This window comes from Phaethon aethereus (assembly GCF_964289735.1).
Source record: "Phaethon aethereus genome assembly, chromosome: Z".
Lineage (NCBI taxonomy): Eukaryota > Metazoa > Chordata > Aves > Phaethontiformes > Phaethontidae > Phaethon > Phaethon aethereus.
This window is the reverse complement of record NC_138577.1, coordinates 26,995,842-27,021,242: the sequence shown is the minus strand read 5'-3', so window position 1 is coordinate 27,021,242 and position 25,401 is coordinate 26,995,842. Positions and strand designations below refer to the sequence as shown.

The following is a 25,401-nucleotide window of genomic DNA, read 5'->3' as shown; positions in this document are numbered from 1 at the left end:
TTGAGATACTAAGAACCTTGAAAAAGACTAATTAAAATCCCCTCACCATTAAGAAAACGTGTTTACATTGTGTCTACTTTGCATCCAGTTTTAGAACATGGCATATACGAGAATAAATACCACTCATTGGTGGTAAATACAAAGCAGACAGGGAACCCATATGTTCCTAGTATCTTCCCAGCTTGTGTATCACAAGTTGAAGAATTTTCTCTGAAAGTTAATTCTCCTCTCTTCAGGTTTGCATGGATGTACAACGAGCACCTGGACATCTATCAGTAAGAGGAAAAATAAAGCTACGGTATGAGTAACGAGATGTTATTTCCCCATAGCTTTCCAAAACTCTTCTTGGCTTTGCACTGAGGCTTCTTTGGCAAAAGCGCAGCTGCAGTGCTGCACCCCGCAGCTCGGGCGAGCAAAAGCCCTGGAAGCTTTCAGCTGCTGGCACGGTGTCAAAGCTGACAACTGTGGCTCTGAAGAAGTGTGTGCAAACGGCTGAGTGCTACGGCACTGGGAGCTATCGGAGACCAGCAAATGGCGGGGAAGCCCAGGCGGCTTTTATCTGCAAATTCTAGCTTTTTAAAAATAACATTATTGAACAGGTGTGGAAGGAGTCAAAACCAGGTCTGAGGAAAACAAAACAAAACTGGACTTAAGGCCTACTTGAAAAGTACAGAATTTCTTTGTGCATTAGAAGGTGGCCGTCATGCCAGTCTCCTGACCTAAAGCCCAACGTTTCTACTCCAGACGCTGCTGTGCATCCCCATCCTGGGGCACTTGGGCATTCTGCCGCCAGGATTTGAAAATGCAGAGACATACCAGATCCCCAAGCTACGTATCCTGTTACGCGTACAAAAAGCTAAAGCTTTCTAAGCACTTGACCCCTGGCATTCCCTTGTACAGTCATGTGGAACACTCAGCTCAAACTACTGTTTACAAAATCGAAAACACAAAGTAAAAATGTCATGGTGCTGATTATGTGTTTTCCTCCCACAAGAACTTGTAGGCCACTTCAGAAAACACGGAAGCAGTTTTCGCAGAGGAAAACTGATCCATGTAAGAAATTGTGATCCTTGACTTTGCTTCAACACTGCAAGCTGTCCTGCTATAAAAAGGAAAGGATCGACAAGACCTGGCAAAGAAGTCTTCGCTGGTTTCTAGCACCAAAGACAACCCACTTGACAGGAAGCAGAATGGGAGTGAAGCAGGTTTACAACGCCTTTAAAGAACAAATCCAAGGAGAAAAAGGCAAATAAAATGAGGAGATACAGCCTGCAAGCAAAAGGCATTGTTTCTAAAGTGCAGAAGCAAAGATTAGAGCAAAATTTTAGCTGCAGATAATCTCGCTCATGTAGCCACACAGGTACAGTCTCATGGTATTTTGCTTTATCAACTTACTTCGGAGAAAAGCCTAAGAGTTTATAGCATAAATTCCTTATAGCATGTTTTAAAAGCAGTCAGTGGATTGTTTTGTTACCAATCTGTTCAGAGATGCCCATGACACTGTGGGCTGCTAGCCAAAGTTCAAGCAGCACCATCTTGAGTTCCCAAACTTTCCTGATGCATTGGTCAAAACCAGCACATTGTTAAAAAACAGCTTTTTCGCAAGTCCAACGGTTGCTTCATCAATAGCAATGTTCTAGCCCAGAAATGGCTGCACCAGTGGCTGACGAAGCAGGTATATGTGCATATCTTATAATCTCAGAGCACTTCTAGATGTGTAGAAAGGTGCTAAAACACTGAATAAATAAATAAATAGACATGCAGTGTTTATGATTGTGTGAGGGGATAAGCCCTCTCTCTGGACTATGTGCATATTAGCAACACTGAATTACCCGTTTCAGGTGGAAGTGGCCCAAACCATCCAGGATTTACTGAATTAGCTGGGCAAGTACGAGCTTTTTGAACCTCATGGAAATGCAAGAAGTACAAAGCTAAGAGTATCACAACCATGTAATAACTCTGATGTGCGATCACAGGGGAGTTCCTTAGCTGGCATCCAGCTGCAAGGAACTAGGTGGTAAACAGCAAACATATCCATCTGCTTTTCACACGTTCTTCAAGAGGTTTTATGGTCTCATTTGTTAGTCCAGCTATTTGGATTCAGTGACTTGTTCTCCAAGATCATCCCACTGATTTTACAGCAAACAAGAACCAGTCACAATTGTGGCTCTCTATTACCTTCATGAGAAAAACTAATATTGTTCGAGTCTCAGACAGCTGTGCAGCAGTGCGGTTCCAAATGACCCTTCTTCAGATAGCAAATTTTAAAATGTAGGGAAACACCAATAAAACTGTTTCACCTTCCCACCAGAACTAACTTCTGCCAACATGGTCTGTTCCTCCAAGAAACCTTTAAATTATAGCATTAGTTAAAATCCAAGTTTAACTAGAGGAAACTTAGTACAGGACATGCCCTCTGGTCTTCCTGTCTTTGTAACAAGAGCTTCCTCACTTCACACAGCACAAAAATACTAAGAGCCAGAAATGCTGCAGTGGGAACGTCCGCGAACAAATTCAATGCACAATCATGGCACGTGGCAGGATAGACACCGCACAGCTAACTGCTCAAGCAGAGCACTCACCTGCACTTTCAGGTATGGGGAGAGAAAGTTAATTGTTTACAGTTTAAATGTAAATGTAGGCAACAGCTACTCATTTACTTACAAAAGCATCAGGCCATTTGATGCATATGATTAAGGCATTCCTCCCTAGCTTGCCCCCTCCCACCATGAGCAAGACTGGCAGACTGGTAACAACAGATGGGGAGAAGGCTGAGATACTCGGTGACTTCTTTGCCTCAGTCGTCACTGGCAACCTCTCTTCCCACACCCCTCAAGGGGATGGACTGCAAGACGAGGACTGGAAGACCTAAGTCCCTCCCACTGGAAGAGAAGATCAGGTGTGCGAACACCTGAGGAACCTGAACATACACAGGTCTATGGGATCTGATGAGATGCATCCCTGAGTCCGGAGGGAATTGGCTGATGTAGTTGCCAGGCCACTCTCCACAATATTTAAAAAGTCCTGGCAGTCAGGTGAAGTCCCTGCAGACTGCAGAAAGGAAAACATTACACCCATTTTTAAAAAAGGGTAGCAAGGAGGGCCCTGGGAACTACTGACCTGTCAGCTTCACCTCTGTGCCTGGGAAGATCATGGAACAGATCCTCCTAGAAGCTAGGCTAAGGCACATGGAGGACAGAGAGTTGATTCGAGACAGCCAGCATGGTTTCACCAAGGGCAAGTCCTGCCTGACCAACCTAGTCGCCTTCTATGATGGAGTGACCACAGCAGTGGACAAAGGAACAGCTGCTGATGTTGTCTGTCTGGACTTCTGTAAGGCCTTTGACATAGTCCCCCACAACATCCTCCTCTGTAAACTGGAGAGGGATGGATTTGATGGGTGGACTGTTGGGTGGATGAGGAATTGTTTGGATGGTCACATCCAGAGGGGAGTGGTCAACATCTCTCCTGTGAGGTCAGGCTGAGAGAATTGGGGTTGTTCAGCCTGGAGAAGAGGAGGCTCTGGGGACACCTTACTGCGGCCTTCCAGTACTTAAAGGGGGCCTATAAGAAAGATGGGGACAGACTTTTCAGCAGGGCCTGTTGCGATAGGACAAGAGGTGACGGTTTTAACCTAAAAGAGAGTAGATTTAGACTAGGTATAAAGAAGACATTTTTCACACTGAGGGTGGTGAAACCCTGGCACAAGTTGCCCAGAGAGGTGGTAGATGCCCCATCCCAGGAAACCTTCCAGGTCAGGCTGGATGGGGGTCTGAGCAACCTGATCTAGTGGAAGATGTCCCTGTTCATTGTAGGGGGGTGTGGACTGGATGACTTTTAAAGGTCCCTTCGAACCCATATGATTCTATGATTTGTGAATTTTCCCTGTTCATCTTCCACTGCACAGTAATATCAGAATCAGTCTCAACCCCAGAGGTTTGTCAAGCCAGATTATTTGGTCTTCCACATTCACAACGGGACTGACTGTGTCCTGTACACACCAGTGTAATGTACAAGGCAGCATCACCCAGTCACAGGCTCAGTTCAGGTTTTCCAGTTCCAGTGCCACCAGAATTATTAGCTATCACAGCAACAAGTATGAAGGCACTTCTTAAAAAGGTTTTAAAAGCCCATTCGTATGAACTGTTTGGAGTCTATGAACTGGGCATTTGAATTCCAGCCCCTAGCTGAGGGTTTTATTAAGTAGTTGCACATGGAAGTTCACAGTACAGATTTTACAGCAAAGGCTAAGGCGGCAACATTTCCCTGGCCAGTATGAAGCTAAGCCTCACTGAGGAACTGGAGGCTTTGCACACCCAGGTGCCACCAGTTACTGATGTCTTAAAAAGGCCTGGAGATCCACAGCTAGATCTGGCGCCACAGCATGGACACACCGGTCCTCAAAGTTATTTTCAGGGTCTTTTCCCACAATGTGTGCTCAGAAGCAGGCAAAGCAGTGTAGTCAGGCACTGCCCCATTCCCACCCTAAGTATATCCACAGATCTAAATGGTTAAGGTCAATAGTTGGTGGAAGGGAAGGATGCAGGAGCAACTCAGTGAGGCGAGAGCTGTGTAAGAAGAATGGACTCATGCCTCACTGTGGACTTTCCTCTTACAATCCTGTTTCCTCTGTGCAAAACCTATTTCCTCAAATACAAACTACAAAAAAATGAGCACAAGGAGGTGCAGGAAGTTCTTATGCAGGCAGATACTGCCTACATAAAATAAGTGTTTTTATAAACAAGTAAGAACATCCATTGGCTAAAATAAATATTAGGATCATTCACATTTGTGACTGGAATGCCTGCTATCAGAACCAGAGAACAGTTACTGTTCCCTCCCTAACTTGACATAGTGCATGCCTTCTGCTGTAGAGCTGCTTGCCCAGATCGTTCTGTTATAAAAAACATTGCTAATTTTAAAACAACATGCTTGGTTTCTCATAGTACAACACATACAGCACTAGAAGGCAACTCCTGTAAACCTCTCTACTTTAGGAACAGTATTCATGAAGGGAGGAGCAAAAGCCTGGACTGCTCAGCTGCAGCTCACAGCTCTAGCTTGATCTAGCAGTGGATCAAGACTGTTTGTCAGAATAGCTGCTATGAGTTAGGTGGGACAACTGTTAGTCATCATTGCACAGCCCATAAGCTCTTATCTTAGAGATGGGACAGATAAAGGCTTCTAGATTGCAAACACATTAACAAAGGCCTTTTTCTGCTATGGAAGGACTTGCATGGCTGGACTCCAAATGCAGGCAGAGACATACACTGATGGGCCCCCAAACCAGCAGAACTCTTGGTGAGATCAGAATCTCCCAGAAGAAAAAGAAAAGAAAAAAAACCTGCCTCTCCCTCCAGAGTTATTTGTTGCTTTTGTAACTCAGTGTCAATACTAAGCTTCAACTGCTTTTTTTTTCCTAGGTGCAAACAAGGAGAAGAGCAGCAAAAGAGTCACCTCTGGATAGATGCTCCTTCCCTCAGATCTCACGACAGATGTATTTTGAGGCTCCTAGTCATTGGGGTAGGTGGTATAAATATACAGGACTGCAGACCTGTAGATTTTGTTTGAGGTAAGAGTGCAAGGGGTGAGGAAGATCATACTCCTAGCAAGCTCCAAGCAGGACAGAAGCCCTAGGATATCATAGAAACAAGGTAGCTAAAAATGGTAATGAAAACAAAAGCAAAACTGAGATCTTTTACATTAGGATTACTCACCAGGTGTGCATTAGCCATCAATTATTGCAACAGAACAAGTTAAGGCGTGCAAATATTTTGACCATCTCATGGCCTCTATGTTGTGCTTTTCTTTGTTTTGCAGAAAGCATTGGATGAAGATTTAAGGCTCAATCATATTTCAAAAAAAGAACGGCTAAATCAGTTGGCTTTGTTTATAGCCTGCATATTTCACATTGTATGTGTGTATATATGTATTGAGAGAGAAGACAAAATCTCTGGGACTAGCATAAGCCATAAATTCATCCCACCAGAATGTACATAAACGTAGTGGGTTCAACCTTACTCAGCATTTAGGGCATCTGAGCTGTTGTTCTACCACCAAGTCATCTGCTTAAAGCAAATAAAAGCGACATGGTAGGGTATAATATTGTCAAGTCAGTCATTTGTACTAAGGCAGCTGCTGTTACATTTGTGTCTTCTGGCTTTGTTTTTCTGACTGCTTACCCCACTGCTTGGAATAGGAATTCTCCAAAAGAAGCGTAGTCTCCATTAATGGATTGGTTGGCTAACTCCTATCCCAACAGCAAAATATCAACAGAGGAGTATAAAAATACAGCAGTTAGAAAGAATACTTTCCAACCAACATACAGGCAGAAAAGGAAGATGATGCACTATAGTCCCTTCCTGACCATCACTACATTTAAAATATTGTAAAACTAGTAATGGAAACAGAACTGAAGATCCTGGGAGATCTTTAGACACAAGCTGAAACAGCAGGGTAGAAAAGTAAATGAGCATTCCATTTTTAGAGTTAACAGCAACTGGCAGTGCTCCTGTAATTAGCATGTTCTCAACAGCAAACATTCTGAATAAAGAATGAACTGTATCTTACATCCCTGTGCAGTACACACAACTTGCAGTTTAAGTGAGCTGGCAAACAAAGTTGGACAAAATTCAGAGTTTAAGAATTTGTGTGTAGAACTCCCCTTCTGTTAACAAGTGGACCAGATCTGAATTGCATAAAATATTCAGGTGCCTTTTAAAGTTATAATAGAATAAATACTCTATTATCATTGGTAAATTCCTTTCTCAATCTAGGTATACAATAACTTAATAAATTTAATATTTAGATAAACAATTTTTAGTAGATGCTTTGGCAGTCAAATTCTTACATATTCTCTATTTCTACAGAAGTATTTAGTTATGTTTTCAGAAAAAAATATCTGGATACTACTTATAAGAATTATATGCTGTACAAAACAGCAGTCCAAATCATCACTGCAAACTGTAAAAGACACAGTTAATGAAAGACTAGAAAAAGGAATGCATATTTGCTAGAAGATATCCAACATTCACAGGAAGTAAGAAGATACATCTGCACCACAATTTTTTCTTTTCTTGCCAATGAAGCCAGAGAAAGATTGTCAGTTATTTGAAAAGCATTTCACTTATTCCAGTTTATGCAACAACTGTGTTTCCTACACATCAGTGTTACAAAGTTTTGGAAGAGATTTGTTCCCTTGGGCAATGCTTGTTCATGACAATTAAAAAAGGTAAAAAAGTCTTCAATCATTTATTTAGTCTGACTAAAAAGTTACTAACTGGTACATTACGTTAAGTGGGCTACAGGGGTTTCCTCATCACAAAATGACTGTTGTATTTTTTTTGTAACATAAAAAAAGAAAAAATAAAAGAGAAAAAACACAGAAGGACCTTCTGAGTGTTCACACTGAGAACTCTCTGGTTGAGCAACAGAGTGGAGCAACAAGAGTCCACAAATACAGACAGACACAAACCCAACAGGAGACCATCTTAATCCAGAAGATGGACCAGGTTCCGGTGAAGAATTTTTCAATCTGAGCACTTTCGTAACTGTTAAGAGAAAAAAAAAAAAGCAATAAACTCACTATTCATATCTCAGACTACACTATCCTGGTTTTCCAAGTGGGTCACAGACTTCAACTAGGTTAACCCAGATACAAAGCAGGGAAGAGCCCTTTATAGAGCAAGATCTTGCTCAAGAATCACCTGGGAAAGACTTGCAACATCTCTTCCAGCTTCTTACTTAAGGAGAGGAGACATACTAATGGCAGAAGTTCTTGTTCACATCTCCCCTCTCAATGCAGAGACATTAATTTCTCAGCTTTAAAGAAATACACTTACTGGAACCAGTGAGTTACTGTCATCATCACGTAGAGTGAAGCCAAGAAGAAAACAAAGTGGAAGTAGGCATAACTGTACACAGTGCCTTTCTTCTCATCATAAATCACAGTCTGGCCTCTCCTTTTTTCTATGTGCTCTTCAGCATCAGCTGTAAGAAACAGGAAACAAGAAAGCTGTTGCAAATTTAATGACAACTGAAAACAACAGGTAGTTTCACAAAGAACACAGCAAAACATCTATGGTGTGATTTAGAAAAGCGTAACACAGGGCAACACGAACATGCCCTTAGGTCACGTGTCTAAGCCTTCAGTAAAAGAAACTGGACTGCCACTGGACTGCCTTGTATCAGCTTCCTGGCCTACTGGCTAGTGTTTGAGCGTTTGGGCCATTTAAATTGCTCTACCTGTACGACGTTCTTCTGGCAAGAGCAAGCTGACAACCCTGATTGTACCAGGTCTGCAAATACCAGGTCTGAAAACAGGACACTTGCCTCCTAACTCACTCCTGAAATGCAGTCCCTGCAGAGGTGCTGAGCCAAAAATCCAGCAGTCACACCCACAAGCATGCAAAGAGCAGAAATTACTCTTTGTATGTTTGTATGCAGTAATGAAATGTCTAATTAAGGAATTATTAACTAGCCTGTTGTTTTGAAATGGTATTGTTACATCTCTTGCTTCCTTCTCTAGCCTAACTTTGAACATTTCAGCTGCTTCAGTTTGATATGCTACAAAAGGAGGATACAAGCAGCTCTCCATCTGCAGCTGTGTCGTTAGTCTCTTGGCTCTGTTCCGAAAGCCACAAGTGAGGTAAATTGTGCAGTGAAAATGTAATTACCGTCTCCGTCAGGCACGCAGCAAAAGCAGCAACGAGCAACCTGTGGAACAGACATCAGGAAGAATAAGAGTCTGTGCTACAGCAAAGCAGAAGAACAGTTGGTGAAGGAAGGTCTGTTATGTCTACCTTACAGACACTAATTTAGACAAGTCTGGTTTGTATTTCCAACCAGCATAAAACTCAAATTAGGATTTGCCAAGTAGTTCATTGTCCACAACATTCATAACAGCAGTTTCTAAGCTTCAGAAAAACCTACTGAGAAAGATGTGGAGCAAATTAACCATGCTTTGAGAATTACTCTACTTATTTTACATAACTCAAGGTCAAACACTGGTGCAAATAATTATGACAAAATAGTGGAAAAGCTACAGTAAAGCGGTTGCACATTAGTAGTTCAGAGGGGACTTACCTCTTCAGACTTGCATCTAAGTGCTTTTTAAACTAAAAATTTCTCTACTGAAATGAAAGTATAAGGAACTTCCAAAACCCTGCTGCAAGGGTTGGGAATCACAGCTGCACAAGCATAAGTCAAAAGTGCACTTATCTTTGCAAGACGTTGATGAAATGGAGCCAGAATGAGTAAAAGCAGAAAGCTGGTTTTACTGCTTTATTTAAATGAAGATTTTTTTTTTTTTAACTGATGGAGGAAGGAAAGCTGAAATTGACATTTCTTGTGTTGAGTGGTAATGTAAATGGGAAAAGGGTGCTGACCATCCAATAAACATGTAAGCAAGTGCATTTTCTGCACCAGACCACAGTACAAGTCAGCATTTTCTGTAGTGCATCACCAACATTATTTGTTCCGACAAATTCCTACTCTGGGATTTTTTTTTTTGGTTGTAGTCTGATGAAGACAATGAACCCTGTTAGGAAAATCCCCTTCCCTAACTATTATATCAATCAGTCTATGAAAGTGTATTAACTTTGTTAACATATATGAGTTCACAGTATACACTGCAATGTAATGAGGTAGTGGAGTTTTAAGAGAGACTCTAGTATTGTTCATGCTTAAGTAAAAGAAACTAAACAACAGCCTGGCCCTGGAAATAAGGACTTTGCTTCTTGGAAGCTTAGAGCTGTCCATGAAGGATAAAAGATACCACTGGACAACCAAGATAATGCCAGCATCCTAGTCCCTCTCATACATTTTTGAAACCTTGCCAGCATCATAGATAAGTGACTATTGCAAGACTGACTCCAGGGGCGTCTGGATCAATAGACAAGCAGGAAGAAGCTGCAGAAATATAGCTGCTTTGCAAAGTTTTACTATGACTAGCTCTGGGTGATCAGTCAAATCATGCTATACCTAAATGCTTGAAGGGTATAAGGACCTTGTGTAAAACCACACTTGGGGTGCCCTAATTTATCTGGGACATCTTACATGCATGAATAAATATTTACTCTTGTAATTCTATACTTTATGTTCTAGCCTCTCTCCTTAGCACAGGCCACTTGCAAGTTTTCCTAATACACCCAAAAATCAGATAGTAAGCCTTTAAGGCAAAGTGTCCAACAGAAACATCAAATGGCAGTTTTTACCCTGCATATCCATGATTACATGTATTCACTGGGTTGATAAATAGCCAAAGACTTCATGAGAAGCCAAAGACTTCATTCTTTTTTAAGGGACTGGCTGAGGGGTTAAATAAAACCCTTACTCGTATCTCTTTCTACTGCTGTGCCAAGCCTCACCTACCGCGCCAGCCTGAGCTCCCCTTCGGCTGCACTCACGTTCTGTAGCAAGCGCTGGGTTCCCTCAAATGTTTTAATCAGTTGCAATTAAGTCCTTGCACACACAGAGCGATGAAATTAGCAATGCTGGCACACATACCGCTAGCCCCTCATAATGCTCAGCTGTCTTCAGCACAGATGCCGACAGACCCTCTGTATACCTCAAGCAACTGCAAAGCTACATTCACGCTCCTGGCCAGAAGACAAAGGCCCTTTGCCACAGGGAAGGCAATCAGAGTGCAATTAATTGCTCTTCATCAGTCATTTCTTTATATTTATGTTCAGTGGTTCTTGTACCTCTCTTTAAAACCAAACGGTCCCGAAATAATCCTGTCGGCAAGTGCTGCGGCAGATGAGCCAGACCCTCCCGGTGAGGGGGCCACATCCAGCGTCCCCGCTCTGCCAGCTGCCCCCAACCGACCCGCTGGTCCTGCCGCAGGGCACACCGCAGCCCCAAGCCCTGTGGACGAGACGCCCTATGGCGTGACGCTGGCAGAGGAAGGTGGGTGGGTGTGAAGGGCGGCTGTTTCCCCTCTGGGGCCCCCAGTCCTGACCTGCTCCTCCTCAGCACAGGGTGGGAAGGCACAGGTCCTGCCCGGATCTGCCCGAGGAGGGCCGAGCCACGTCTCGGTGCTTGATGCTGAGCCTGCTGGCAGGCTGCCCGCCTGCGAGGGCTGGGGCCGGTGTGAGGAGCCACCGGGCGCTGAGCTCCTCAGCGCTGGCACCAGCGCCCCGTCCAGTCGCACTGTCCTGCCGGAAGGAAACTCCTCTGGCACTGACACGCTGACACAGTGAAATGTGTTTTGCTTCCCCACACCCAGCTACTGCCAACACCAAGTGCTTCAGCAGATACTTCTGCATTTTTGGATTCTCACAAACACTCTGATTAAAGACTTGAAAAATAGAAGTTAAAACTGCAGATGCAAGTAACACCAACATAGAGAGAGCTAGGGATGGAGATTTATCCTCCAAACATACACATACATTTGAAGAGTGACACTACCAAGCCTAAGTAAGTGGTAACTGTTACTTAGCAAAAAACCACTCATTTCCCAGTGTTTCTGGGTGTTCCCACAATAAGGCCAAAGAAATAGGCAGGTGGTATGAAGAAACCTGTACTGTTGAAACAGAGACAAGAAATACAATCCGAGATGAAATTATAGGCAAAAGGAAAGGAAATACTTATGTGCAGGAATAAAAAAAAGAGCTAGGAACATGGGATCATAGTCAGTTGCTATGAGAACAAAGGCAACCAGGACCGAAAATGTTCAAGAATGCCTCCACGTCTTTTTCTGACAGCTCCCCAGAAGACTTTTCCTTTAAATGAGAGGACATCAGCTTGTGTGGAGCACAAGATTTACAGGAATTCTGCTGGATGTTAAATAAACTGCAAGAGCAGCAAATAATTTCAGTATATAAAGGTAACTTCACAGTACCAGAAAGAGTTGCAGAAGGGCCAGTGTGGGACAAGTGTTCTGACCAGTCCATACCCAGGGGCAGGTAGCATGCAAGTTATGAACAAGCTTTTATTTTCACCTAATTACAGATTACTTAGCCATGAAAACAACAGCAAAAAAAGCACATGAGTAAGTCTGCACAGAAATCCTGTGGGAGGAAGCAAGAACTCACTTCAGTTTCAGGTGTTGCATATATTCCCCTCAGTGCCTCTGAGCTTGCACGTGTTGTTGAGGTCAAACTAGGAGCAAAAGAACATAGTGTCAAAATCCTCAGCCTAAGTAGAAGACCCACAGGGTGATTTTTCAATACCACAGCAACCATAAATATTCTACTCCCATGACTAAGCTAAACATTTGGCTGGATACAGCACCATGTGTAGTGAAAAAAAGTGTTTCATGTACTGAAAGCATGTGAAACATTTGGTCAGCACAAGCATAAAACACCCTGACAGACAGCCACTGGGCAACTCAGGCTGAATCGCAAGCTTAAAAGTAGGTCACTCCAGAAAGGTGGTGGTGAATTCATCACCATCAGACAGCAGCCAACAGCTGAGGGCTCCAATCTGCAATTCAGAAGAGATGTCCCCTGCTGTGCACAATCAGTGCTTTTACATTAACTTCACAGCCACCACTTTGGCTCAGCATTTCTGTAAAGGCTTTGCCAGTGAAGTAACAGGTCACTGGAGCAGTTAGTTTTCAAAAGTAAATTACCAACCACTACTGTCAGTGTACCACTTGCTGGAAATCACTTTCTTGCATGATTGTAGTTGTCAGGGGGGAATCCTTTCTAGTTTCTTCTGATTAGAAACATTGCTTGCCTAGTCTTCCCCTTTCAGGATGTGTAATGCAAACTTCCCATCACCCACAGGGAGACACGTTAATGCTTTGCTGTACACACTGAGCCTTAGTAAGCAATACTTCAAAACATTCCCCTTGAAACCCTTCTTATCTCCCCAGCTACATGATATATGTCCCCTACAGGCTACATGCAGGTTGTCTGCATTCCCAAAACACCTTCCCGAGGCAATGGAAATAATGTTCTAAGGTGAACTAGATCCATGACACATGATATTAATATATTTGATATGAGAATGAAATGGAACACATATGAATATTTGATAGCAGAAGAGTAGCTGTGCCACCTCTTCAGAAAGTGTCTCGTTTTAATTTCAAAATCATGAAAGAGTTTCAGTATGTCAATTTTGAAGTGGACTGATTCAGAAGCAGAACTTGCTCAAAAACCTGCAGCAGACAGGCAGTGATGTTTCCTGGCACCTTGCACAGCCAAAGCAAGTGATACATCGCCTTTCAATCATCAGCAAACTCCCCCCCTCCCCAACCTGGAGTCTGACTTCATTTATTGATGTGAACTGCAATAATACAAGGTGAACATCACAACTATAAGGCCACAAACAGATTTTTTTAGAGCAGGAGATTGCTGGCAAATCCTGATGGCAGTACTGTGTTCATCACTTGTTCAAAGGAAGCCCTAATCCCCCCAAACGGTTTTTTATGTTTTAAAGACCCTCAAGGAACAGTTATAGCCTCTGCCAGGAAGCTACAGAAATTTCAGATAGCTTTTTTAGATGGACATAACTGCATAGTTTTTCTTATAGAAAGAGTGAATAGAGAATCAAAGCACCCTCAGACTGTTTGGGATCATGGACAGCTGGAATTTTTTTCCCTCCACCTCTAGATGTAAATTGCTCTATTCAGTTTTAATGAAAACACTTTTATTTCAAAAGTTGTATCATCTTGTTGAACATTTTTGGCTAAAACATCTAACCATTCTGAAACTGAGAAAAACATGAAACTTCCAGCTCAGTTCTACTCTACTTCTCCCCGTTACTTTGTCTGCATAAGGCCTGCTATGAGCCTTCGCTAGTTGGACCACGACATTGCATTTACAGTGAGGTAACTGCAAACCCCCAGACTTACCAAGAATATAAAATGCAGCCAAACAAAATAGTAGTACCCAGGCCAGTAACCAGGTTTTCATCTCTGTGCAGGCCTTGACTAAATTCAGGTACACAGATTGTGATGTTCTGATTGTTTTCATCCAGGACTTCACAAAACAAAACAAAACAAACAAAAAGAACAATTAGCAAAGCACATTTCACTGCATTTCAAAGTAGTCTTCACAGTGAAGGTTTTCAGAGAAATATTTTTATTACTTCAGACACTGGGTAGGTACATTTCAGTTGTTTCTATCTATCTTTTAAAAGATTATACAGAAAAAAGTCTGTATTATCTGGACTGGCAGATTCTGTGTTTTGGGGAAAAAACTCATGTAACTTAGTAGGGTGCTAAAATTTCTTGTTTGACAAGAGCAGACAAACAAGGAAAAAGACTGTTTGAAGAACTAACAAATAAGAAGTTGGAAGTTTACCAAGACTTCATCCAGGACCACAGAGCCGTGTAAGACCAAGACAGTACAGATCTGAGACCGTAAATCTCTCTGACAGCAGGGGTGCATTGAGGACAACTATGAAATTCATACTCAGTGAAAAAAGGTGGTGTGTAGTTGCCCTGTTCTCAACTGATAGACAGAAGACCAAAGAAAAGGAGGTGCACCAGTTACAGGCAAGATTTTATCTCAACATCTAAGCAAGTATGACTTCTAGGTCCCTGAAATGAAACCAATTCAGTCCTTGATGTTCCAAGATGCATCTGGCTTTTTGGTGTCTGGTTGGAGTGAAGGCAAGCAGAGAAACAGCCTGCAGCATCACCCCAAAGCAAGAGATTACAGCTGCACCTTATCTCAAATCAAGAGCTTTTTGAGCAAATGCTGTTTAAGGCAAACTGTGTTCCCATCTCCTCTTTCCTCCCAGGAGCCACACTGCATCCCCACTGGGACAGCACAACTGTTTGTTAGGGGCACAGGGCAAAATGCAGCAAAGGCTACATCCAGGTTAAAAATAAACTCAAAGTCAGTCCCCTGACCTGGCAGGGGAGGACTTTGCATGGTCCTGCAGAGCTGGACAAACAGCTTTATCAGCACACAGCAGGGACAGCACGGAGGGGGAGCAAACAAAGGGATGACAAGCCTTTATGGAACACCCTGGCCAGGGATGTGCAGAGTTCCCCACCTGCTAGGGATGCCTCTGCAGTGAGGCAGGTCCGCTGTTTGGCAGGCCTTTTAGGTACGTCTGGTACCAAAAAGCTAAGGCGCACTGTGATAAGCACAGGTCCAACAGACATTACCTTTTGTTTGCTCATTCCTTCTAAAGACATTTGCAACTCTGCTTTTTGGGTGTTGCAAATAAATACTTGTAGCTTGCATTTTCTTCAAGCCTGGTTTACAAGGTGGCCAATTTGCAAGATGGCCAATTTGAAAGTCCCTCCTTGAGGAATGAGTCAACATTAGGTAAGTTCATGGCAAATCTGAGTGACACGGCATGCTACACCTTAGTAAATGCCAGAACCCCATACGTTCCCTAGCACATGTAAAAGCTGCACAGGCCAGTATGAGCGTCCTTATCACACAGACAGGACAAAAAGGAGCATCTCTGAGAGCAGATGACAGTCATGAGAGTTCTCTGGCCTGGGAAGACAAGAAGGTACATCTGACTCAGGAGAGGCCGTAGAGAGTATGCTTGATGCATACTCTTAACAAATGCAATAACCACAGTTGCAATACATAGCAGAAGAATCAGAGCATTCAGTTATACTGCTGAAGGCTTTGACTGCCGCAAGCATGAAATAACATAAGGCCAATGACTTAATACCATACATCACTTTCTTCCCTTTTTTTGTCATCACTGTGTGAAGTTTTATGAGTAATTCGTATGTCTTCTAAATTAACTTCCATATTCATTCAAAAACACTGCTTTTTTTTGTAAATCTTCCACCTAAATATCATCTGTTTTTCCTTCTTAGCTCTAGAACACATTTCTGCATGTGCATGTGCCTACACAAGTATGACAGAGAAAGATTCTTTCCCCCATCTCTCCCCTTTTTTCTTGGGAGGCATCTGTAAAAATTTCTCCTTCCTGCCAACAGACTTATTTTCCTCTAGTTATTGTTGTTTCAACTATTCAACGCTGAAAGTTGAGCAATAGTAAAGGAGGAGGTTTTAGTATTCCTAATTAGAACCAGAAAAGTCTTTAAGTGAAAAGAATGTTCCCTGTCTAAATAGGTGAATCTGATGATTACCTGGGAAAAGACAGCAGTTTTGAGTTGTGCTTGTAAAGTCTCACTGTGGTTTTGTAGCATAGAAAACTTAAAACTCTAGGTCCTGGCTTGCAATGCAAGGAAGGTTAGAAGGAAAGTGGAGTACAGGAACTCTGATGGAGAACAGCATCATCTCAAAAAACTGCAACATAATTACAAGTCCTTTCCCAGAATATCTCCTCTCAAGACAAAAGATGAGTGGTACCCAAGGTTTTGCTCCATTAGGAGTTGAGATACAAGGCTATTTAGCATACCAATTCTAGGAGAAAAGAAGTATCAGCTCTGATAGCCAGCATCTGCTAACTGGTGGTGGACCTAGTAAACTTTTGGATGGAGCTGATCACCCAGCTTCTTCCAGTCGCATCCGAGAGCCATTTGTTCCAACTCCTTTCCCATAATGTGACCACACACATTATGTATTTAGTCATCTCCTATTGTACAAGAACGTGCACTGGCCACACGAGGAATAAGCTACAAGACTCTGGGAAGTTTGCCCATAGGAAACAGGCTGGAATTGCTCTGATGCAACAGATGCAACTTGCCCAAGATAAGTTAAACTCCCCTAGACCAAAGCATTTAAGGTACATGGAGAGTGCCAACTGCACGATCTTTCTGCTGCATGAATTTATTTTTAGCATTTGTAATTTTTTCTGCATAGGCCAGAACATATCAAACCCAGCACTCCTCTATCCCTGAATTTGTTAATTCAGGCTTGCTAATTCTTGCTTTTAATACATGGCATACCTAAAAGAAGTTAAATAAAGCATTAGATAACTTACCAGTTTCTGGTGGCTTGCTGGATAGTGCTGAGAAAGTGAGGTACATGACATAGCAGCTGATAACTCCTGACTGCAGCAAACCAGAATGGGGCTGGCCTTTACAAGATAGAGGAAAATAAGTTATCTTTGCACACATTTTAACAAACTGTAAGAGAAATAAATATCTTTTAAAGAACCGAACACTAGTATCTTTCAGAAGACAAGTGTATCTTTTATGTTTTACTTGAACCAGCTTGTAAGTCTTTGAAGCAGTTTAGATACATTTTCACTGGCATGTAAAGAGAAAAGAGTCTGCCCTTGAGTTCGGCTGGCTGTTTTAGAAAGGCATTAAAGATTCCCATGTAACTGAAGAATCATCCCGCTGCTCTCACCAAAAGCACCAGCTTTCCAAAAGCTATTGACAAGCTGCCATGATAGTTTTATTTGCACAAAAAATTTGTGTTGGAGTCACTCAAATTACTGTTTCCAGGTCTAATGTATGCAAGATACTAACAGCAGACATAAAATACACTGAAGCATGAAATACTGCTGCTAAGTCCTCCAGGCCCAAACTTTACAGATGGTAAATCACAAGCAGTCCAAAGCAAATGGTAAAACAGTGGTGAACGAGTTTGACAGCTATTAACTCATTTGTTAATGAGTTAACTTTGTAGTTGTGTAAGCTCCACAACGTATTACCAGCCATTGGCACATGAGTCTTCTTTACAGTATGACTGCCTGATGGCACACCCAAAATGTCTCACACCTCTCTAGTTTTAGCAGATGACCTGATGACCAGCAATAGCACTTCATAGTGTAGATAAAGGGACGGGGCAAGAGCAGCACTGGCTCTGAGCTATCATGAGACTTTCTGCCCAGAATATGGCTCATGCCTCCAGGCACAACTGTGGCAGCACCAGAAACCTAGGAGGAGAAGAGGTCAGTGGACTCACGATTCTGGACACAGGGCGATATGGCCACCAGCGACACAAAGAGGCACAGGCCACCATTAACACCGATCAGGACCTTGTTGTACATGCAGCCCTCTGAGCGTGTGTAGAAAAGAGCCATGAGGACCAGGGCTGACACAGCAACGGAGTACAAGATGAGAGTGACCAGGGCAAGCAAACCATTCCACATCTGCTTGTGGTTTGCACCTGCAGTCCTGGGGAGAAAAAGACAAGCATCTTATCTTTGTCTTCCCTTCCACAGAAAAAAAAATTCTAATAGCTGAATAGTTCATATCCTCAAACACAAAAGACAGTGCTTACTTTCTTGAAGCATGTGTATGTCACTACAACAAAAACACAAGCCCTTGCAAGAGTCCTCCCATGAAAAAGAAGGAAACATTCCTTAGCACTACTGTTTATTTTATCTTCTGTATTATCATGCCCAGCTGTTTCTGCAATTATAGCCCAGCATGACTCCTAGAACTCCCAGTCTCTGGGGTCAGCCTCATCGGTGCAGGTCAGCTCAATACTTCAGGCATTTCCTCAGCAGGAACGCGGAGTGCCCCGGGCTCCGGTGCTCTTCACACAAGGGCAGCAAAGGCATATTGCTTGGTACAGTTTCTCTTCTGCCCTTGCCCTACCTTGACAGTTTTATTACCCTTTTGCTCAAAAAGCATCCTCTCCATTTAGGTCTATCCCACTAGTGTCCCACAGCTACTGCGTGGTCCATCTTGTTTTCCTCTCTTCACCTTCCAAACACCTCTTGCAAAGATCACTGGTTTTTTTAGGAGTAACAACTAAAAAAGTTGTTTTGGCACCAAGTCCTTCTTGGTGCATGGAAGGTTTTTTCAGTTTTGTTGTTGTTGTTTTGTGGAAACACGACTTATTTTAAAAGAATATCTAACGTAGGGAGCACTAAAGTTAAATGCTGCTGCTGGAAATCCTTCATCCACAGAAAGGCTGCTACAGTAATTAGCAATAACAATATCTGTGGTATAAGGAGATCTCACCTCTTCCTCCCTGAAAACAGGTACCTAACAAAGCCCAAAGGTTTGCTAAAACTCTTTTCTTAGCAGTTAGTATGCTAACTAGAACAACAGAGGAGTGCAAAGGTTTGTAGAGGAAGAAATGAGAGACAGAAAGGGTGGAGGTGGAGGCAGGAGTTCCTGCATGTATGTGGGAGGACAATTCAAATGTATTAAATTGATGAGAGGCTAAGGGCTAGGAAGGTAACAGCAAATATGCTTAAACAAGAAATGCAGTCAATGCCAAAATGGGGTATATGTGGGTTGATAATGGAATCTTGCATATTTAGATGAAAGCAAAGAAGTTGAAGAGAAAGTAGCAGTTCTCATGTCAGGGGAAAAAAAAAATAAGAAGTGCATTAAGCTGACACAAAAAGCAGGATTTACCAGTTTACATCACTGCACACAGTTTCACTGTCACATTTTGCAAATCCAGTTTTATTGTCTTGCACCACTGTTTCTTATAAGGTATATTTTCATGTAAAATAATAAACAAATTAAAGTAAGAGGTTTTGCATCCCAGCAAGCTACTACTTATTGGAAGCTGAGCAATTCAGGTTAAGAACAAATAAGCAGAGTAGAAATGAGTAAGGAGGAAACATCTCCACTGGGGAAGGAGAAAGTGGATGAAGCAAACATAACAGCTCTAAATACTGACATTAAAGTGTCTTCTTTCAGAAATTACATCCATGCTACCTTTAAATTCTTTGTTAAGAGAAATGTATTGTTCAGGAGTCCACCAGAATTTTATGCAAATAACTACTTGCCCAACACATACCAATTTTTATTCCATTTGTGTGCGAACTCAACAAGCAGGATGAGCTGAATGGCAATGAAAAGGAAACCTCCTGTTGCTCCGACGTAGCGCCAGGCTGCAAGGCATAGAGGCAGAAAATAGGTCAAACTGCAGTAGCCTTTCCCTTGAGATAAAATGGAATTATTGTCTACACAGCGAAGCCGTTACGCAGTTTGAGTATCTCAACTCCACAGATGCAGCACGAGATGGGAGATTTCAGCTGAAAGGCCAGCTTAGCTAACTCAAGATTAGCTCCCTGATGAATTCAGCTTGCAACCTGCTACACTTTCAAAACAAGTCTGTTAGGACATTTGCTGAGTTTCCCTGACCTAGAGAATTTTTGTGGAGACCATGAGTTACTATATTCAGACAGAAAATACTGAAACCTTTATTTGTGACTGGTGGGAGGGAGGTGGTGTGAAGGCGTTTCACAGGAATCTAAACCCTGAAATTGCAAGGTACTGGAACCCCATACTAAAAAGAGCAATTTTTTCCCTTCCAGATTCCAGTACAAGAGAAAAACAAAGGTGGAGCTTATCTATTTACAAATGCTGTTCCGAGCCACTCCCCAAAAGAAGGGAACACTTTGTATTCACTGACTAGTTTCAAGACAGGTTATTTGACTACTTAACCATTGACCTACATATTCTGTATTTGGGTAGCTGTTTGGATATTTTGGACAACAGATCCTTTATGTGCAACATCAGTAGTCTCTGAGGAAATAGAGATACCTATTTAGATGTTTAGTTGCATACACAGCTTGTGCTGCTGTGCAGTGCATAGCCTATAAATGACTCCAGGTGCGCGGCTGATTTCAGTGAAGACGACCATGGAAATGCATTAGCAAAGTTCAGCCATATCCTACCATTGTGTTTTCCCTTTGAAAAAAGCTTTTGTATGTGAAGTGGAAGAACAGAACAGTCAGAGCACATTACCTTTAGGAGATGATGTAGAGATTCTTCTTTTTTTTTTTAATATACCATAAGCTCATTACTTCAAAGCAAGCAAAAATGCCATTTGACTGGTTTTGCTAAATGTGTTGTATGTGCTTGATAAGCATGCTGTTCTTCAAAAAAACCTAACAAAAAACTAGAATAAGCTAGCATGTAAAAAAGTACATTAAAAATAGGCAGGGAGCAAGGTGTGCATGTGAGTTTGGGAGAGGTAGAGTAGGAAAAACAGACCACCAATGGAGTGAGTAACTAAATAGCTAGACTCTCAGGATCTCCCACTGCCACAGGCAGGACACTGCAGGATGTTTTATGAATCCATCATAGATATGGTTACCATGGCCGGTGTGGATTTAACACTACAGCCTACACAAACCTAGTACTTGCACGTAATACTTCTCCTCCATGATTGACAAACTGCTAAACATGTGAAACATGGCAAGAGGTTTTTTTATAAGAAAAACCAAGCAAGCTGGCAGAATGCTCAAAAAAAAAAAGACAATTTCTTGATGGGAGGGGGAAAAAAAGGATAACAAAACCACACAACACCCAAAACACCTGTAAATCTCAAATTCATGGTCTGACAGGAGTACAGTTTAGCAGGATGTGCAGAATACAGCTTTAGAGAGAAAAGAGCTAATTTGGGGTAGAAAGCTTGTTATGCTGTATCCCCACACTAGGTCAGACTGCTATTGAGAAACGGCACCATAACCAGCACAAAAAGTTCCGTTTCCCCTCTTCCCCAAACACTTCAGTTCTTGATGACTTTTCATCATCAAAAGGGTAGCTTGCAAAGACAATAGGCCATCTCACTTCCTCACAAGAACAATGCATCGCAGTGCTATGTCTTTCTAATCCAAACAGTGATTAGATACTAAGGACAAGCACATACAAGCCATCCCGTGACTTCGCAGAGGCGAGGAATAGGGATAAGGAGCCCTTCACTTCTGGCACATCAAACTGAACCTGGACCAAGCAAACAGCTAGCAAGAGCAAGAAGCTGCATTACATCTACCAGTGGTTTACTTGAAGTGGTTTTTAGCTTAGTTTCCCAGAGCACTGTGCTCATAGGATGTCTGCTGACTCCATTCTCTTCCCCCATGTTACTCCTTCCTTTTCCTCTTTTGAACACCCCAGGAGAGGAGATCAGTGTTGAAAACAGAGGTAACCATGCAAGCCTTAGTGGAAGTAGGCAGCCGACAGAACGGCTCCTTTGTCTTACTGATCCCATGCCTTTCCACCTGCCCAGACTCAGCAGCTTAAAGGCTTACAAGTACCTGGCAAACTGAAGGGCACAAACTCATCTCAGTATCACCGGGACTTTTGCTTCTAGCCCACAAGAAGCCTGCGAGAAGCTGCCCACAGAGCTGGCATTTAAGCACTGGGCCAGTACCAGCATGCCTGTGTGGTGCCAAGGTGTCTTCAAAAACTGGAAATGCTTCAGGCACGGCATCCTCAGCAGAGCACTTCGCAACATGCCCCAAGAAGTCTAATTTTACCTTAACTGCATTTACAGCATAACAACATCCCAAATTCTTTTGCGGCATTGCAGGTTTCCAGGTAGCCAACACCAGTGCCCTGCAGGTCACCGTGCCCCCTTAAGCACTGGCACCTCTCCACCACGCAGCATGGTCCCTGGCTGCTGTGCTACAGCAGAGCTACCTGCACAAGCCAAACTAACACGTGGCTCTGTGTTCTTGAGTGAGTAACTTCTTGTGCACCATTACAGCTCCCTGCTTCTTAAAGAATTTGCAAGACAGTACCGCAGTGGTATTTTTACCTACCCATCTAGCCTGCTTTTGGTCAGAAAAAAAATGCTCTTTACTGCATGTTCATGTGAAGACCACGTACTCTGTGCACACAGAGTTCCCCCCAAACATCTCCAAATACTCCTTCTGCACCTGGATTATACTGGCTTTACTTGAAGAAACATGGCAATATGCACGTTGGTCAGACCTTAAGGATTTATAACCACTCACAAGGTAGTACAGAACAAAGCAGCATAACAAAACGAAAAGGATGTACCATTGAGGAAAGTGTCCTGATCCGGAATGAAGAAGGCTCCTGAGCACATTGCTGCCAAAAGTATAAGTTTAACAAGCCAGAATCTGGACAAGAGGAAAAAAAAAATCATCTGGTTATGATAGGAATTAAGAGGTCTTCAACTCAAGTACCATGAGAAATCTCTATTTAAAGCCCAACAAGAGAAAAATCAGCCTTTGATGACTGATTGCCACTTTAGTTTTCACTTGATTGCATTCCTTCCGACAAAAGCAGTAAAATCAACTTTTGGTTTGTTTTCTGTTTTTTTTTTGCCTAATACTACATCCAACTAGAAAGTAGGCAGCACAAACCTGCCAAAAGAAGTGGAAATTAAGCAATCAAATAAATACTCACCCATTATGAATGTATGCTCGGCAGCTTTTGCTGCTGTTAATTTTGATGGTGAACAAGAAGAACAAAAAGAAGAAACAGGCCATTCCAAAACAGACTTTGTACACTGCAGAGTATCCCACCAACTTCTCACACATCTCACCCGCTTGAATACCCTTGCACATCTGCTTGTAGAAGGGAATCTGAAAAGCACAACATGTTATAAGCTGTTAGACAGTACACAAGGCTCCTTGCAATCAAGCACCTCTACATCTATGCACCACCGACTTTTCACTGGCTTCATTTAACACCTTTGGCTTTTGATACCCCTCAGCCTGAACTGAAGGGTTCAAGGGACTTACATTTCTTTACATAAAGAAATGTAAAACACAAGTGGAGTTTTCCAGAGCCTCCACTCTCCACTCCTTCCAGATGCTCTGGGGTACAAGTCCGCCTACCTTTCCTTCAGTTCTGTTGGCTTAAGCCATCTCTGCCCCTTACTGCTTATCCTGTCACCCTGGGGACCTCTCCCTTCTTCCCACGCTTTACAGCAAAAGACTTTGATTGCTTCAGTAATCCAGTTTCCATAAGCCATACCGGCTCTTTTACCGGCTGAAGGGGCATGAATGGGGCTGCAGGGCAGGAAGCTCTGGCTCATGCTGCCCTTGGTGGAAATGTCGACCGAGCGTGCCTAAAGCAGCACAGAGGCAGCAAGCCCCCTCCTCTCCATCACAGCCTCTGAAAGGGAGTTGTGCCAGTTGCCCTGAATTTGTTTTAAATTAACAGAGAGGCAGGAAAATTCCACCCTTCTCTTGACTCATTAAATATTTGCCTTTGAGGCCTTGCTCTCACCATGAGGGGAAAGCAAACAGCTGTGCATTTTGGCTTCAGTTTCACCAGACAGACATGATGCTAGGTGCTCAAAAAAGCACAGGTCTATGTGGCCAGGACCCACTCCTGTGGGGGGCCTCTGTGCAGACACACTCCCCTTGCAGCCAGGGAGACATTCATCTGCATAGAAATACCAGCTTTTCATTAGAAAATCACTGTTAGTTTCAAAGAAAGAAGGGCCTCTCTGTACACTTGCAGCTCTCAGCTGAGACTGGTGAGACCAGTTGAGCAACACATCAAACCCTCTGGAGCTGATCGCTGCTACCTGGAGCAGAGGTAAGACAATGTGGGCCAGGACACCACATGCACAGATAAGTAACTCGGGCAAAGGAAATGGGAATCAGACTTCAGAAAGCATTCAGCCAGGCCAGATTTTGCTTTAGAGAAATATACAAAGATTGTGGGCAACACTATCCTTGAACATTTCCAAGAAATTAGGAAAAATAGGAGTCTCTCCTTCCTTCAGTAGGTGGGTCAGTACACAAAACCAGGACAGGGAAAGAACAAACAGGACCTGAGAGCAAGCGATCAGGCAGCATTCCCAGCTGGGTAGAAAGCCATCTGAGATGCAGGAAACATAAGATAAACACATAAACAGCTGACTTCCAGCCACCAGGTTCTGAAAGCCTGCTTCCCTCAGCACGATATGCAACTTCCCATCCCGTGCTAGCAACTCAAACTAGTCAGGAGCCCAACAACCCTCCTAGCAGTTTCCCAAAAAGAGCAAGTATTTTAGCAGTTCACTGCAACACTCAGTTGCTGTGTTAAGGGTAGCAAACCTAACTATGGTACTGAGCTGATCCTAGGTGGGCTAGAACCAGATGAGGAGATGAAAAGCAGATCTCAACACAGCTGTGTAGTGTTAAAAGAACAGATTCAAGCTAGGCCACCCTGAGATGCTCTTTCAGAAGTAACTCAGAGATGAGTAGCCACAGTGTAAGAAACTGGACAGCAAACAAGTAGCTGTGGATAATGCGCATCTAAGAGTTTTTAGAGAGCTCCTGATAAACTGTCTGGAGCATCAGCAATGCCTTTCCCAGGTCTTGAAAGGCAATGAAATGTCAGACTAGGCAAACATGCCAGCATTCAAAACAAGCAAATGGATTGACTGGAATAATTAAGAGACCTATGAATAACCTATCAATAACCATCAGTTAGCAGAGATTAAAAAGATGTATAATATTTAACTAGTAATATTTCTGAGAAAATTAGGTATTTGTTTGATAGAGACAATGGTACCAACTAAGATTTCTGACAGAAGATTTCTGTAATATCTGTAGTTGGTATCAAGCAGCATTTTGCTTCTGAGACTTACAGAACAAAACAAAAAAATACCATGGAACTTGATTAATTGACTAGCTAATTAAAAACAGATCTCTGGTAACTCTAAATGGGCATCTTCTTTAACTGCATAGATTTCTACAGAGATCTTGATGGGCTTTTTGACCCTATATGCTCTTTTCTCCATTTAGTAGTAATTTCCTTACAGATCTGGCTGAGATAAAATGGATGGATTCACAAGAACAATAGCTCAGTTTGTGCCTACACAAGCAACAAAGAGCTCAGCAGTCATGTAGTATGCATAACAGTATGCAGTAATAAGTGATGGCCACAGGAATAGT

General features: G+C 42.7%; 1 protein-coding gene across 1 annotated transcript in view; it reads right to left on the bottom strand.

The window, feature by feature from the left end:
* Positions 1 to 7,028: 7,028 nt before the first annotated feature.
* The window catches only part of SERINC5 (serine incorporator 5), a gene marked incomplete at its 5' end in the record, with an annotated part of 38,083 nt that continues 19,710 nt past the window's right edge, over positions 7,029 to 25,401 (bottom strand). Inside the window, 10 exons of the mRNA XM_082013769.1 lie at positions 7,029 to 7,550; positions 7,842 to 7,989; positions 8,676 to 8,715; positions 12,036 to 12,102; positions 13,802 to 13,928; positions 16,816 to 16,911; positions 17,748 to 17,959; positions 19,548 to 19,641; positions 22,541 to 22,623; positions 22,913 to 23,091. Coding sequence (XP_081869895.1) covers positions 7,403 to 7,550; positions 7,842 to 7,989; positions 8,676 to 8,715; positions 12,036 to 12,102; positions 13,802 to 13,928; positions 16,816 to 16,911; positions 17,748 to 17,959; positions 19,548 to 19,641; positions 22,541 to 22,623; positions 22,913 to 23,091 — 1,194 coding nt within the window. The 3' untranslated portion in view covers positions 7,029 to 7,402. The remainder of the gene's footprint in view (positions 7,551 to 7,841; positions 7,990 to 8,675; positions 8,716 to 12,035; positions 12,103 to 13,801; positions 13,929 to 16,815; positions 16,912 to 17,747; positions 17,960 to 19,547; positions 19,642 to 22,540; positions 22,624 to 22,912; positions 23,092 to 25,401) is intronic.